Source organism: Penicillium bovifimosum (genome assembly GCF_028826915.1).
Source record: "Penicillium bovifimosum strain IBT 22155 chromosome Unknown utg000006l_segment0_segment0, whole genome shotgun sequence".
Taxonomy (NCBI): domain Eukaryota; kingdom Fungi; phylum Ascomycota; class Eurotiomycetes; order Eurotiales; family Aspergillaceae; genus Penicillium; species Penicillium bovifimosum.
Window position 1 is genome coordinate 2,325,860 of NW_026622715.1, and position 14,413 is coordinate 2,340,272.

The 14,413-nt window shown below is 52.0% G+C and overlaps 7 protein-coding genes across 7 annotated transcripts; 2 read left to right on the forward strand and 5 right to left on the reverse strand.

Moving 5' to 3' along the window:
• Positions 1 to 191: 191 nt before the first annotated feature.
• N7515_008517 (translation initiation factor 2A) lies at positions 192 to 2,392 on the reverse strand (the record flags this gene model as incomplete). Its single annotated transcript, XM_056669261.1, has 5 exons — positions 192 to 1,330; positions 1,391 to 2,028; positions 2,084 to 2,155; positions 2,206 to 2,275; positions 2,368 to 2,392. 5 exons carry the CDS (start codon positions 2,390 to 2,392, stop codon positions 192 to 194), a joined length of 1,944 nt encoding a protein of 647 aa, XP_056519091.1.
• An 800-nt stretch (positions 2,393 to 3,192) lies between these two features.
• On the reverse strand, positions 3,193 to 4,149 carry N7515_008518 (uncharacterized protein; the record flags this gene model as incomplete). The annotated part of the gene is made up of 2 exons (XM_056669262.1): positions 3,193 to 3,991; positions 4,079 to 4,149. 2 exons carry the CDS (start codon positions 4,147 to 4,149, stop codon positions 3,193 to 3,195), a joined length of 870 nt encoding a protein of 289 aa, XP_056519092.1.
• Positions 4,150 to 4,668: 519 nt separating this feature from the next.
• On the reverse strand, positions 4,669 to 6,014 carry N7515_008519 (uncharacterized protein; the record flags this gene model as incomplete). Its single annotated transcript, XM_056669263.1, has 2 exons — positions 4,669 to 5,882; positions 5,978 to 6,014. 2 exons carry the CDS (start codon positions 6,012 to 6,014, stop codon positions 4,669 to 4,671), a joined length of 1,251 nt encoding a protein of 416 aa, XP_056519093.1.
• Positions 6,015 to 6,392: 378 nt separating this feature from the next.
• On the reverse strand, positions 6,393 to 7,600 carry N7515_008520 (ESCO family N-acetyltransferase; the record flags this gene model as incomplete). The annotated part of the gene is made up of 2 exons (XM_056669264.1): positions 6,393 to 7,521; positions 7,569 to 7,600. The coding sequence occupies 2 exons, from the start codon at positions 7,598 to 7,600 to the stop codon at positions 6,393 to 6,395; spliced, it is 1,161 nt and encodes a 386-aa protein (XP_056519094.1).
• Positions 7,601 to 9,894: 2,294 nt separating this feature from the next.
• Positions 9,895 to 11,085, forward strand: N7515_008521 (18S rRNA pseudouridine methyltransferase; the record flags this gene model as incomplete). The annotated part of the gene is made up of 3 exons (XM_056669265.1): positions 9,895 to 9,937; positions 10,210 to 10,517; positions 10,609 to 11,085. The coding sequence occupies 3 exons, from the start codon at positions 9,895 to 9,897 to the stop codon at positions 11,083 to 11,085; spliced, it is 828 nt and encodes a 275-aa protein (XP_056519095.1).
• Positions 11,086 to 11,979: 894 nt separating this feature from the next.
• N7515_008522 (uncharacterized protein) lies at positions 11,980 to 12,234 on the reverse strand (the record flags this gene model as incomplete). Its single annotated transcript, XM_056669266.1, has 1 exon — positions 11,980 to 12,234. The coding sequence occupies one exon, from the start codon at positions 12,232 to 12,234 to the stop codon at positions 11,980 to 11,982; it is 255 nt and encodes an 84-aa protein (XP_056519096.1).
• A 421-nt stretch (positions 12,235 to 12,655) lies between these two features.
• N7515_008523 (VOC family protein) lies at positions 12,656 to 14,305 on the forward strand (the record flags this gene model as incomplete). The annotated part of the gene is made up of 2 exons (XM_056669267.1): positions 12,656 to 12,831; positions 12,892 to 14,305. The coding sequence occupies 2 exons, from the start codon at positions 12,656 to 12,658 to the stop codon at positions 14,303 to 14,305; spliced, it is 1,590 nt and encodes a 529-aa protein (XP_056519097.1).
• Positions 14,306 to 14,413: the final 108 nt, after the last annotated feature.

The window sequence follows — 14,413 nt, forward strand, 5'->3', positions numbered from 1 at the left end:
ACTATATATGTTAGGTACAGAGTAGACTAGAGGTTGAAGTGAAGTACTGTTTAGACTACAAGTAGAGAAGAGAAGGCCGCCATGAGTGATATTGATGGTATATCACAAACTCCTATACCAGATGCATACATGCAGGGTCGAATCTAAGTATATCCATGCAAGTGCAATTTGCAAAGTCGTCGTCACTCATATCATCCATCATACCCAACAGCCTGCAACTCCTTTCTCACCGCATCCTCAGTCTGAATCTTCTTCATCTGCGTATCCTCCAGCTTCTCACCGCCAGCAAGACGCATCTTCAGCTCATCAATAGCCCGAATCTTCTTCAACAGACCGCGAATCTTCTTATCCTGCGCAGAGGGATCCTCGACCGCAACAGGCTCAGGCGCGGCCGGAGCAGGAGCAGCCTTGGCCACACCGTTACCGTTCACCGCAGGAGTGTTCTTACGGTTACGGTTGCGGTCTGGGCTGGGCCCGGTGGGGGCATGAGCAGGGGGAGCGTTTTCACCCTCTTCCTTGGCCTTCTTGGCCGCCTCGCGCTTCTTCTTGTTCTTCGCGGCAGACTTGGACAGGTTCTCGGAAGGCAGGGCGACGCCGCCACCCGGCGCGGCTCCGGGAGGCAGGTACTCCTCCACGGGCTCGGCGCCGGGGATCTCACGGCGGCGTGGCTTGCCGAATGCGTTCATGCTGGCGCCGGGCACGCCGTCACGGACAAAGGCGGCGCCACCTTCATCTTCACGCTTGAAGGCGAGCGGGGTCAGCTGGCCGCGCGCACCGGGGGGACGGTAGGCACCTGCGGGCTTAACGGGGGCCTTGCGCGTGCCCATGTAGGCGGTGGCGGAGGCGTGGGGCACGGGCAGCTTGCTGAGCGGGTCGCCCAGCGGGTGCTGCTCGATGCTCTGGGGGCGCCAGGTCACGTCGTACAGCTCGGTCATATCTTCGTTGTACATGAGACCACCAGTAACGTGCCAGATGCGCACGCCGTTGTCGACGCGCAGGCGGGGGCTGGTCGTCGCGGTCAGGATATATTGTCCGTCGGGCGACCAGGCGCACACGCTGGCGTTAGAGGCCTCGACGGTGACGATCTTGTGGTAGTTCTTGTCCATATCGTAAATATCCATCTGTCCTGCCAGGTTACCGAAACCGGCCACCAGCACAAAGCGGCCATGAGGCGAGAACTGGATGGTGTTGCGAGGGGCGAGGGGGAAGGTGTGCTTGGCCACACCGCGGAAGTTGAAAATAGTCGTCTTAGCGGGCATGTAGCCATACACCACACCGAATTCCTTCGAGTTAGGGTTCCAGCTAACATCGTGAATAGGGCCTTCCTTATCTGGTTACTGTTAGTATCAGGCAGACACAGAGATTAAAGAAAAGGGAAGAGAAAACATACCAAGATCAATGCGCGAGTCGAATGCACCACTGGCGCTGAGCAAGTACAGGGTCGTCTCGCCGTAGTAGCTCTTGCCGGTACGATCCACCTCGGTCTGCGCAAGCACAATCAAAGTAGTTCCGGAAGAGTTCCACTTCAGCTGGACCTTATCACCCTTGAAGAAGCTCTTCTGGGAAACAGGCGCACCGAATTGCGGCACAATGAACACCTTCACCTGAGCAGGCTGGCCCTTGCGCTCGGGAATAAACACAGCGATGGACTGGGTCTGACCGGGCGAAAGAGCAAAGTCCGATACTCCCTCCACACGCAACTTATTCCAAACGGTGGACAGATTATCGCTCTGGTAAAACTGGACCTCGTTGGTCACGGTGCGAGCGCACAGCCGCTCATCGGCGGTGTACTGCAAGTTCCAACCGGTCTGCGACTTCTGGACGAAGCTGCCCACGACCGTGTGGTTGTCTCCGGCCTCAATGGCACGCCAGACCTTCAAGTTCTTCACGGCGTCTCCGTTCTCGTCCTTGGACGTGCGTTGCCATGTGATCACGTAGGTGCCGAGCGGGGAGAAACCCAGTTCGAACACGTTCTCGGCGGGGATGGTGCTGACGACAGAGCCCACGGAAGGGTCAATAATAGTAACCCTAGCATAACGTTAGAACTGAGGACATGAAAATGAGAGTCAGAAAGTTGACTTACTTTTCGGGTGATGCCCACGCGTAGTACCGGCCACATGGCGAGTAGGCGCTGCAGCGGAGGTTGCCCTCTGGTCTGGGAATCAAGTCAGCGTGATTCTCTCGTTACTCTTCTCTGAAACTGACTTCTCAAACCCAGACAGGGGCGCATAGACGGGCGCGGCATCCATGATGCCAATGCCCTTGAGCGTGCGGACTGTGCGACTATCAGCAACCATTCATCCATCCGCGAGGGCCTGGTGCGACTCGACGTCCGCGAACAAAGACAAGCACTGGGAGAGTACATACAAGCAAGTTGCGTAGGAGCTGTCATCTTGAATTCGACTCGCGGTCTAGAAGAATCCACCAAAAGAAGAGAATCAAATGCTTTTCCAAAAGGAAGAGTGAAATGTGTTCTTCCGAGAAGAATGCGTATCACAAAGCAAGGTTATAGGGCCAAAAATATCCTAACAGATCGCAACGAACGGGACCCGGTGAAATGGGGGAGTCGAACAAAGCGAAGCGAAACGTTTGGTGGGGGAATTGGGGATCTGGGCTTAAATTGAGAAGACAAAGTCAATTGAACGGACGGAATAGAAGACTGCTAGACAAGTCAATGCCAGCAATAAGAGGTCGGGCGAAGAAGGTAGTTGGGGTGAGGTTGAAGAGTGAAGAAAGAAAATTCGGGTTGAAGTGGCTCGGCCGCCTGCGTCATATTACCGGGGGTGGACTTTGTACGCAGTACGGAGTATATGAGGCCTCTACTATGTATACTGTGTACAGCAATATGCTTTGATTGGGGATTTATGGGGCATTGTAGCCTTGATTTTCTATAAATTACAATCTTCACGTTGTATATGCCTGGTTATAGCAGTTTGTTTGCACACAAAAGCAGGTGGCGAATGTTTAGAGGGGAAAATCAGAAACTGAAGATCCAGGGCGATATGAACAGTCATAGAGAACACACACTTCTCGTGTATTAAAGAGCCTTGGTTCCTAAAAGTACATTGTCATGACTCATTCTGAAAGAAAAAAAAGGAACTCCCCAAGGTAGGTATTGAGCTACTAAAAGAAACAAGAAAGAACGCCATCATAACCTCTTGATCTACCGATCTACCAAGCTGGGACCAGACTCTAGTCCCGGCCTGGCGAGGCAAATCCATTGCTACCAGCCGACGGGGTAACCAGTCTCGGGGTTCTGGCAGTAGTATCGACGATATCTGGATCAAAAGTCATCCCATCAACCATGCGAGCATCCTCATTCATCGGTTCGGGGGTCATCGAACCGGCCGGACTTGGAGAAGCTGGCATCATCGAGCTCTCCCCAGCATGGTCCTGCTGTTGCTGTAAATAAGAGGCCAGCGGGTTAGGACGGTTGGCATTCGAACCGAAGGAAGTAGGTCGAGCACCAGGTCCTGTCGAAGAGATACGGTTCAATCCCCCCGGACGAGAAGTCGGTCCACTGATCGTACTATTTGCACCCTCGCCGAACCCCACCAGACTAGCATTCCCCTCATCACTGATATTTCCAATGCTAGAAGTGCCGTCGTCCTCATGATCCTCACTCATTTTGTCAGCATCGTAGACGTCACTGCCACTCGCCCAGGTCGTGCGCCCGGCAATGCTGCCCGTCGCGCTGGCACTGCCGACCGTGCTGCGCTCCTTCTGCGCTTGGCTTTCGAAGTATCCTGGTGTAAACTGGTGCGGCACATGGCCTGCGGAAGTTGGGCCGCCGGCGCGGGATGCGACGACGCGCTCGAGACCTGCGAGGCGGGAGATGCGGTCTGCGCGCTCGGCCTCTAGGGTATTGGTGGAGGATGTGGAAGACTGGTGTGTGTGGCGGCCGTGGGGTAATGGCTGGCCCTGGTGGCCGTCTTTGATAGCTGTTGTCGAGAGCGCGGAGAGCGATGTAGTACCGGAATTGGGGGTGCCTCTGAATATTCCCCATTAACCAAGTTAGTCAACCGGGTTCCATGTTATTGATTCACACGGGGAAGACAATGTTCTGGAGAGGTCTTACGGTCCCATATCCGATGGAGTGACGGGGTCCGAGGGGGGAGGGGGGAGGTCAATCAGGGTGGGAGTATTCATGGTGATAAGATGTACTCCGTAAAGACGGGGATGGGTAGATACAGCTCAGTAATTGAAGAATCAAGTAGTTAAGTAATTTGAGAGGGAAGGTGAGTGAGAAGGAGAGAGAAGAAAGTTGAGGTCACTTTGATTTGCCCCGGATCAAACGTCGTCATATCTGAGCTTTGTTCCTCCCCCACATTTTCATACTTCGCTCCTTCTAATGCTCTTAGCTCATTCACAAAGCAACTGTACACCACAAAGGAATTATACAAAGAAAACCAACATCATCAACATGTTTTCTGTTCTTAACTTCCTCAATCCTTGGCCTTGCTTGTGATAGCTCTACATCTTTGATAGACGTATCCCGCCAATGGGATTCTTAGCTCTGCTTGAAAGCTATCAGTCGAACAAGATCATTTATAAGGCCCAAAAGGCTCGATGGCAAGCACTACACCAAAGCCAGGTATTCGTTCATTCATGTAAACAGTCGCCTATACAAAAAACAGACAAAAGAAAACAGCCCGCTGCTCCCTTTGCTCAATGACCCACTTTCCGCTCATAATGACCCCGAAGATCATCCACTTCTTTTTGGAGTTTCGTCAGATCAGCCAATATATCAAGCGCATTCGATGGCTGTGGTTGTGTAGACGGCTTCTCATTCTCCTTCGATGTCAAATCACTGCTACGGTTTATAGAGTCTCGAGTGCGCCGAGGCGGAGGTGGTGGAGGAGGTCCAGTAGAGCCAGTCGGCACATTCCCATAAGATGACATACGCCGCCCGGCCTTCAGGGATGACGGCCTGGAGTCAGTGTGAGGACTTTGGTTCGAAACATCCCCCAGCGGAGAAGCTGTCTGGAAATCTCCTGGAGATAGCGGAGGCATGCTGAGCCTCTTGTTCTCCAGTTGTCGACTGGAAAGGCTAGGACTCGGAGGTTGAGAGCTGTCATTGCTCTCTGAATCGTAAGACATGCTTAATCGACTACTAGGTTTGGTCCGGGACGACTGCGACCTCCGCATTTGACTGTGTCGTCGACTGAGAGGTGGCGTCGGGGGCCGCTTAGGTTGGGAGTTGCTGCGCCGAAGCGAGTCCGAGGACCCTGTCGCCCTCTGATCTGCCGTCGGGGATGAGAAGTAGTCCGCGGTCGACGGTAGAGACACCGAGCTGGGATGCGAGGCGCCAGGCGTCACATTCCTAGAAGAGCCATGTATAGACAGACGGTTACCAGACTGGGATCTGGCAACCGGAGAGGACTGCTCGGTAGCTTCAGAGTTGATTCTTCGACCGTGATGACTCTTGGGCGGAGGCGGCGGCTTCCTGTCTTTCGATCTGCTGACAGAGGTAGTTCTACCAAGTTCTGTAGGCGACCCTGAAGTCGCACGTATTTCATGTTGAGCGCTGTCGCCCTTTACTCCTCCCGTCGCGGGACGCATTTTGTGGTCGGTCGATATGGAGGATCCATCTGTCGATGGAGCTCGGTGTGGAGCTGACCCAGAAGCTCGTGGTCGATCATATTCACGGGTAACTGAGCTATTGTATCCGGTCACATCGTCCTCACTATCGCTCGCAGATAGGTCTGGATTGAATGGGTTCGTATCTTCGTCCGAGGTTGCGTCATCCACGTGCTCGAGTGGTATCGACGACTTCCCGAGATGACCGTTCGGGGCTATTGCTGGAGCGGATGGAGGCTGGGAAGACGAGGCAGGGGCAAAAATGTCCTTGTCTGTATGCGTCGCAGGAGATGGAGTATTGCCTGTCTCACATATTCATTAGCATCCGGGAATCCTTGTCCATTCCCCCTCTAGAGGGAAGCTGCGGGGAGTCTCGATGGAGAAGAGCACAACCGACCCAATATTTTAGCGCGGAAAGGATTCGATGCAGACATGGCGATGAATATGTGAGGCCATGAAAGAGATGAAAAAGTGAGGGATTGAGGGGCTCCCCCCGCCGAATTTCTTATCCATGAGGTTCCTACGCGCCGCTTCCCGCAAACGTTAACGTCCGGCAGCCCCGACAGGCTCAACGGGTGTAGCGAATAATCACTTAAGAAATATTGATTGATCATGGAATACTAAAATGAAAGCGTCCCAGTCCCCTATATAGGGGAAAAGGGAAGATATATGGTACAAAGCGTATAAAAAATAAAAGGCGCTCCCCCAGTGAAGTACAAAGCTCGAATATGCCGAACCCATTGCTGTGAAAATGAAGCAAAAAAGAATGAAAGAGAACGAAAAAGAACGAAAACCTCCCATATTCATGTCCATCACAGCTCGTTATAGACATGCCATGTCTCTTCATCTTCGAAAAACTTATGTGCCAGGCGCTTGCCACTCTCCGTGGGCTGGCTGAATGCAATTTGTGCTTTGGGAATTTCCATGCCGTAAATAAAGTTGATAACCACGCAGTCAAGGAGATCAAGAGCGATGCCCTTTCGTCGCGAAGACCCAGAGGTCCAGATGCGAGAGACTCCGACGATCGCCGGATGAGTTTCATTTAGTGTCGAGACAGAGGAGCCGTCAGGCGCGCCTTCCTTCGCCACCGGTCGCGATTCCCAGATGCGCTCGGTCAGACAGACTCCGACACAGCGGCTATCCTTCATATGCAGAAAGACCCGGTATCGGTCTACTTTCTCGGTCGAAGCATCCTTCAAATGTTTGGGTGGTTCCGTTTGGCTCCACAGAGTCTCGTCATCAATCTCGGGCGATGAGAGCTCCTTACTGACCACCTCGAGCACCTTCTTTGCTTGGCTCTTCGCACTGGGGGACGCCTTGCGATCGACTATTACCACATAACCCTCTTCGAATCGCGTCGCTTCGTAAACCCAGCGCGACGCGTTCGCGCGCATAAATGCCTTGCCCAGGTCGATTCCAGTCGCATTCATCTCGTGGAACTTCTTATGCAACGCCGCGTCCTCTGTGTTAGACGGGATATATTCCATGCCGCAGGTAGCACAAGTCTTTCGCGTGTCATTTCCGAGATCGATCTGCATCTGGCGCATGACCTGCTTCTTGCCCTTTTGCTTGGGCGCGTCCACGGACGAGCGCACACTGTTTGAGTTGACTTCGGTCAAGGGCGATCCGGTCGGCGCATCCTTGTGCTTGCGCTTGAGAAAGGCAAAGGTCGGCTTGCGCGTATTTGCTGGCGGCGGACTTAAACGTGGTGGTGGCGACGATGGTGGTGTGGTGAGATCGTCAATATCGTCGAGCGTGCCTTCCGACAACACGAGGGAATTCCGACGCGACGGACTCGACAGTACGGCGGCTGATGACTCGCGGATGGCATATTGAAGGTTGGCCTCTGCTTCATCGGAATCATCCACGCGTCTTTTTTTCGCGGCGCGCTCATCGTCATAGACGCGCCATGTCGGTCTTCCGTAAGTTTTCATGAGGCCTCTGTAGAGATGTTAGTGGGCGCACGCCTGAAATTGCACAATACATACCTCTTGAATGAATTTGTAACTGTCCACGGCATGACCCTTTTGTTTTCTCAAGATTTTCAACACATTCAAGTGGGATGGAGGAAGTTGGGCGAAGGTCCAATGATCAATTTACTGCTGGTGACGGAACGCGTGGGACGCTAATCTCTTTTAGGTCATATTATGTTGATGGGCTGGTTGTTTTCTCACCTCCTCAGGGCTGGCGATATCCCTTGCTCGGATGATTTTTCTTGAAAAACTTGATGTTTTTGAAAAGTCTCTGATCAGGTTATTGGAATGAAGCAGAATGATCAGCAGTCTGGTGGAGAGCTGGGGGTTTAAGAAAAGGAGTCAACTATCGCCACCAGTCGGGATTAGCACCGGGCCACAAAGGAGAATGAAGATGATGAATGAGTCAAGTGTGTACACAGTAGGCATGAAAGATACCCTCCAGCCTTCTGTGAAAATTCTTGTGGTTGGTATGCTAGACGTCGGGCACTACTCTCTCTTTTTTCTCGCCCCCTTTCTACGGTCAATCAAAATACAACACAAAATTTGCGAGACAAGGCTCCAATCTCCAAATCCAGCCAATGGGGCTATCTTGTTGCACCGGGCTATGACAACCAGGCTGGGAGATTAAAGATGACGGTGCCCCCCTTGGCCTCTTATTGGCAAGGCGTGCAAGGCCTCAAACCATGGCCAGTAAAGCCTTCTCCGTGTTGCATTGTGCAAGGAAGCGCACGTTGGAATTGTGATGATCTTCATTGACCGCTTCGCTAACTGTTCAGCGCCTACAACTCTAGGTTACAGCTCACTCCCCGTTTATTTCTTTTGTGTTCACAGGGAATACAGCGCTTGGGGCCAAACATCAACTGTTCCATGCTGATTGGATCAAGACCCGGGGGTGGTTTTCCATCTTTCCATCTTGTACAGTGATTGGCTTGGAGTGGTTCTCCAGGCTACTGCGTTCTGATCGGTTGAATATAATACGGGAGGCCTATTCCCCCAGATTTCACAGTGCATGGGCTTACCGCATAGAGTTCTCAGTACGGGATTCGGTGGCGATTGAGCTCTTGGTCTGTCATCGTGCAAAGATTACAAAATGGCGAGGTTGTGCTAGAGCCTAGGATGTACATGACACGCGTGCATCCCGGTCGCTATTCGGGATGGATTCAGATTCCCGGCTGAGCGACAGGCAGGGGCACCACAAGCTGCAACTTTGAACTCTAGCCTTGGAGATCATCCCAGGCTCAAGAAGGTCTCCTGTTCACAAAGCAGATCTGTTGGTTCGCTAGTTTGCTAGCTTGCCTGCTTTGCCGCCCCGGTGACAGAGCGTCCCTGTACGACCTTGCTCTGAGGCAATTAAAGCCTCATATTCATGATGACCCTTCTCCTTCATTGGATAGGAGCGTCGCGGTTTATTCTGGACTCGCGGTCTATTCTGGACCCGAGAGGTCATTCTGGACATGGACCAGTCCAATTGGGTTATCCTGGGGAACCAACGTAACTTGATGCAGAGAGTGTTACACATCCTCATCATCTGGTCTTGTCAACTCCTCCAGTGATGCGCCGTATCCGACCTGGACTAGGGAGTGTTGAAGATGGCTTGATTGTCAGCAGTCTATCAAGATCTGGTTCAGAATGAGATAATCCGAAGCAGCTGAGTACTGTGGTCGACACACTATGTTGTGTTCAGAGCTTATGATAGTGGGACCTGGTTACAGGGAGATCTGGTGCTCTGATGTGGCTGTTCATGGGTCTCTTCTTGGCTGATCGACTGTGGCTAGTCCACAAAGGAAGCTCCTAGAATCTTCAGTCTCTCGAGATGTCCGGAGTCCGGCCCGGGAAAGAGTGAGAATGGCTGGAAAGAGGGGAGTTGAATGCCGATCTCTGTGCAGATGATTGGCGCCGTTGAAGCTAAGACTTTAAAGTCACGACTGGACAAATATGCTAATTCATACACATGTCTCCGTACTGTGTATATTACTATACTCCGTACTCCGTTCGTTATTGTCGGAGTATAGTTGTCCACAGCCCACATCTAGAAAGTCCCCGACATAAAAACGCCCCGTTGAAATTCACCGGAAGATCATTTTCCAGATCAATGAGAATCAGCTTACTCCCAAGTCCCGTGTATAAATGTAGAGACAAGAGTAATAGAATATGCATATCTGCAACCATCAACTATCAAGTGATTCAAGACAGTCTTCTATTCTCTTCCAACTGATGTTCCGCTTTTCCCTTATCTGTGACCCGCCCCGACTTTAGCCCGCGAGATTTTTTTTTCTTTCCAAACTTTGTTTTCTCTTCTTTTCCCATCACCAACCTTTCAACTCACATTCAATTCACAATGTCGGAACAAGAACAAGCTGCTGGAAAGAGAAAGCGTGCCAGTAAGTGACTCGTTTTTTCCTTTGCCAATTGCCCGCACTGTTTCCACTTGCCCGCGGATACTTCTTCTTCTTTCCCCATCACAATGCCTATTCACAAGTGGCATGAAGCAATTGAAGGATGGCAGACCCTCGAGATCAGTTCTTTAGATCGGACTCTTGATCTTTGATCTTTGAATCTGGGCTGTGTAACCTGCGCCACTCAAATTCCTTCGCCTCATGTCTCAGGCCCCTCCTTTTTTTCTGCCTTACCCCTCCCAGCGCTGCAATTCTAGGCAAAGACCATGACCAGCTCGACGAAATGTCTAACCCTTTACCTGTAGGGACTCAGTCCTGCCCTCCTCCAGAGCTTCCCCAGCTTGTCGCAGAACAGCATGTTCCCGTTCCCTCCCACGATAAGGACACGCAGCGCTTAATTGTGGTTCTCTCCAATGCCAGTTTGGAAACCTACAAGGCCGTCTCAAGTGGACGGAGCGGAACCAAAGATGAGAAGTTCTCTTTGCTGAACAGCGATGAGCACATCGGTATCATGCGCAAAATGAACCGTGATATTAGTGAAGCCCGTCCGGACATCACCCACCAGGTACGATTCAACATCGCCAGTGGCTAGAAAAAAAAAACAAAACCAGAAAAAAGAAAAAGACGGGAAAAGTATACCTACTAACCCACTGTAGTGTCTTCTTACCCTGCTCGATTCCCCCGTGAACAAGGCCGGTCGCCTGCAGATTTTTATCCACACGGCCAAGGGTGTATTGATCGAAGTCAACCCCTCCGTCCGCATCCCCAGAACTTTCAAGCGATTCGCTGGTCTGATGGTTCAACTGCTCCACCGACTCTCCATCCGCTCCACCAACTCGCAAGAGAAGCTCCTCAAGGTCATTAAGAACCCGATTACCGATCACCTGCCGCCCAACTGCCGCAAGGTCACCATGAGTTTCGAGGCGCCCGTGGTCCGCACCAAGGACTATTTGGAGACACTGAAGCCTAACGAGAGCATTGCCATCTTCGTCGGTGCCATGGCCAAGGGTCACGATGATTTTGCCGATTCTTTCAAGGACGAGACTATCAGTATCAGTAACTACAGTCTCAGTGCCAGTGTGGCTTGCAGCAAGTTCTGCCATGCTGCCGAAGAGGTCTGGGATATTCTGTGATCGGCCAAATGAATAAAATAATCGCACCCAATGAGTGCGCGTCCTTGTGGACACTGACATGTCTACCACGATGCTACCAATATTATATGGGGAATGGAATTGCACACGGAATGAGGGTACCGTCAAATCTCTCTTGGTCCTCTGGCAGGTCAAGTGTTCTGGCTGCCTGTTCTCAGAGAAACCACCTTTTTGGCCATTTGCTCTATATATCTCTGTTTTGTTGTTGGGATACTGAATAGTGGACGGGACAGCTAACAAGCGGGATTCATCCTCGTCTAACTAGGGGTGTCGAGAGAGCACCGGGGTTCTCCCTTCAGCATATGTTACGGGTCGGATGGCATTTGGTTCCTTTTCGCCAGTCCTTGATCCATTTTGCTTCCATCACGCAGGTTCGACTGTTGTGATGTGTAGACAGGAAAAGTGAACAGGACATAGCTCAGGGACCATTTGGACCTGGGACATATATTCGATTTCTATGTTCAATACTCCGTACAATATGGCTCTTTTGTTCGAATTTCTTCTATTCTATTCTCTGTACGGAGTACAACGTACTAAGTACTAGTCTCTCGACGTGGCATGCAAGTAGCCTCGCCTCACTCTGAATGCACGAATCGGATTGGCGAGATGAGATGCACTTCTGCCCTTCTACAAATTATGAGACTATCATTATGCCCAAATAAATCAAGTTATGATACTCACCTAAGAAGTATTCATCTAATTCCCTCTGGACTGGTCCTGGACGGGTTAAACAGAAGACTCGTTGTACTGTGTAATGGCGGTCAGCACCACCTACCCAAGCCCAAAAGTCCAGTCATTCTTCATCTCCTCCACTCATCCGCCATTTGCTGAAGACCAACGAGTCCCACTTAACCTGGATAGGGTCCTGCAGCTCGCTCACGGACGCCCCATCCGCCCAGCAAGAAACCCACCTTGGCTCCCCGCGATGACCTGGCAGGGATCCATTGGAGCCCCTCCAGCCAAAGAGCGTTTCAGGCTTGCACACAATTGGGCCTCACCATAGCCCAAAACGGCCAGGGACAGGTTCGGCTTTCCGTCGACTGTGAGCTGCCCTCCTATCCTCTTTTCTGGGCCTTGAACACCACATCGTAACGTGGTGCTGCTATCCGCCTCGGCCTCGGACTGGAGCATGTTTCAACTTTCCCGACTTGTGCAGATCCTCTTTTTTTGCCCCGATCGGGGACTGGGACGTTGACTTGATACTCGGCCAATAGTGGCTGGGTGGGCCACCTCCATACGGGAATCACACGTCCCAAGTGTCCACCGTACTTCAGAACAATGGACATGCGGTGTTTGGTGTTCTGGACGACCCCTTTTCTTCCCAGCTTGGGCAGGATTCCGTAGAGTCATACTGCTTGCTAATCTCACGGAGTCAGGCTTCATGTGGTCTCGTCATCGTTCTCTGTTATAAACTTGGATATTCGCTCACCGTATATAGTCTTCTACCTCTATTTAATATCTTTCTCCTTTCCATCTATCCTTTGTTTCTTCACATCTCCGTTCTTGACTCTACATGCTAGGACACTAGCTCATTGACTTCCTATCTTCAACAATGCCCGTCTCGCACATCACCCTAACCGTCTCCCATCTCCCAACTTCAACCTCTTTCTTCTTATCATGTTTACAGCCACTGGGATACCAGTTCATCGGTCGACATGACGACTACATAGGATTCGGTCAGAAGCAGGGGGAACCTGCTGATTTCTGGATGACCGAAGCTAAGCCTGGGTGAGTTTGATATACAAAACACCATCCCTCTACGAAAACCCAAGCTAACCGAAGTAAAAGAACCCCTCCCGGCGCAGTCCACGTCGCCTTCCCAGCCCCATCAAAAGACGCCGTCGGCTCCTTCTTCATAAGTGCCCTCAAAGCCGGCGGGAAGATCCACGGCGAACCCAAAATGCGAGACTCGCAGTCCGGGTACTTCAGCGCAGCCGTCATCGACTTCGACGGCAACAGCATCGAAGCCGTCTACCGATCCAGCAATGCCTCCATCGCATCAGAAGCCAGCGGACCAACAATGGCTCTACTAGAGAGTTCCAGCCGCTCGGTAGTCTCCAAAGCAAGCAGCAACGCCAGCACCATCAAAGCAGAGAGCATCGCACCCAGATCCGAAGCAGGATCCATCGCCAGATCCGACAGATCACGCGCCTCCAAAGCACCAACAACAATCGACCGCTCCGCACCAAGCGTAGTCTCCCAGTCCCGAGGCCCACCACCCTCCTACACAATGCAAGCACCAGCCCCGAAACCCGACGACGGCACCAAAGCCGCCAAAACCATCGTCGGCACCCTCATCGGCGCAGCAGCCGGAGCAGCAATCGCCTACGCAATGGTCAAAGGCGACTCGCAGTCCGAAGACACACAGTCCCAACAATCCACCACCATCCCCTTCGCCTCAACCTTCCCCCAAATCAAAGCAGCCGCCCAATCCTTCTTCAGCGACGACCAATCCCAATCCGGATCCCAATACCGCGCAATCGAAGCACCACCCCCACCACGCAGCAGCTACACATCCGCCTCAGCCAACAACCCACGCTCAACCCTAACGCGCAGCGTAACATCCAAAAACCCGCGCGCAAGCACAATCTACGACGGAACCGAATTCTACGATAACCCCCGCCGCGCTTCAGAAGGTAGTATCTACAGTATCCCCGAAGACGCACCTCTACGCGCAATCGAGTACGGCCCACCACCAAGCACCACTTCAACCCGCCACTCAAAGTCAAAGCCTTCGACCTTTATCAGTAGCTACCACGAGCCACGCGCAGCTTCCGTGCATAGTTCGTCAACTATCAAAGCTGCCCGTCGCCACAGTCATGATGAAGGCGAGAACGAGACTGTTGTCTCGCACCGTTCTCATCGCAGTGGACATTCTTCGAGACGGTCTTCGAGAGAGGAGAAAGAAAGAGATGATCGGTCGGTTGTTTCTGCTTCGCGCTCGACGGCTAATATCCCGCTTCCGGCTGGCTCGACGTCGTACTATTCTACCCCTGGTAGGAAAGACTCGTATGTTAGTGCGAGGGATGTGCCGTTGCCTGAGAGTGTGGTTGGTGTAGATGTTGAGTCTGTTGTTCCGGAGGATTCGATTAGTCAGGTTGGGGGCAGGAGTTCGCATTCGCATCGGTCGCATCGGTCGAGACGGGAGAAGGATGGGGAGAGTAGGGTTTCGAGGGGGAGTCGGAGGAGTCAGGTTGTTTAGGTTGGATGTAGTCTTTTGGTCTTATGGTCTTACCGATGGGATACGTTTTTGATGCTTTGCTTGCGTTTTGCATTTATTAGATACACATAACACATACTATACATATAT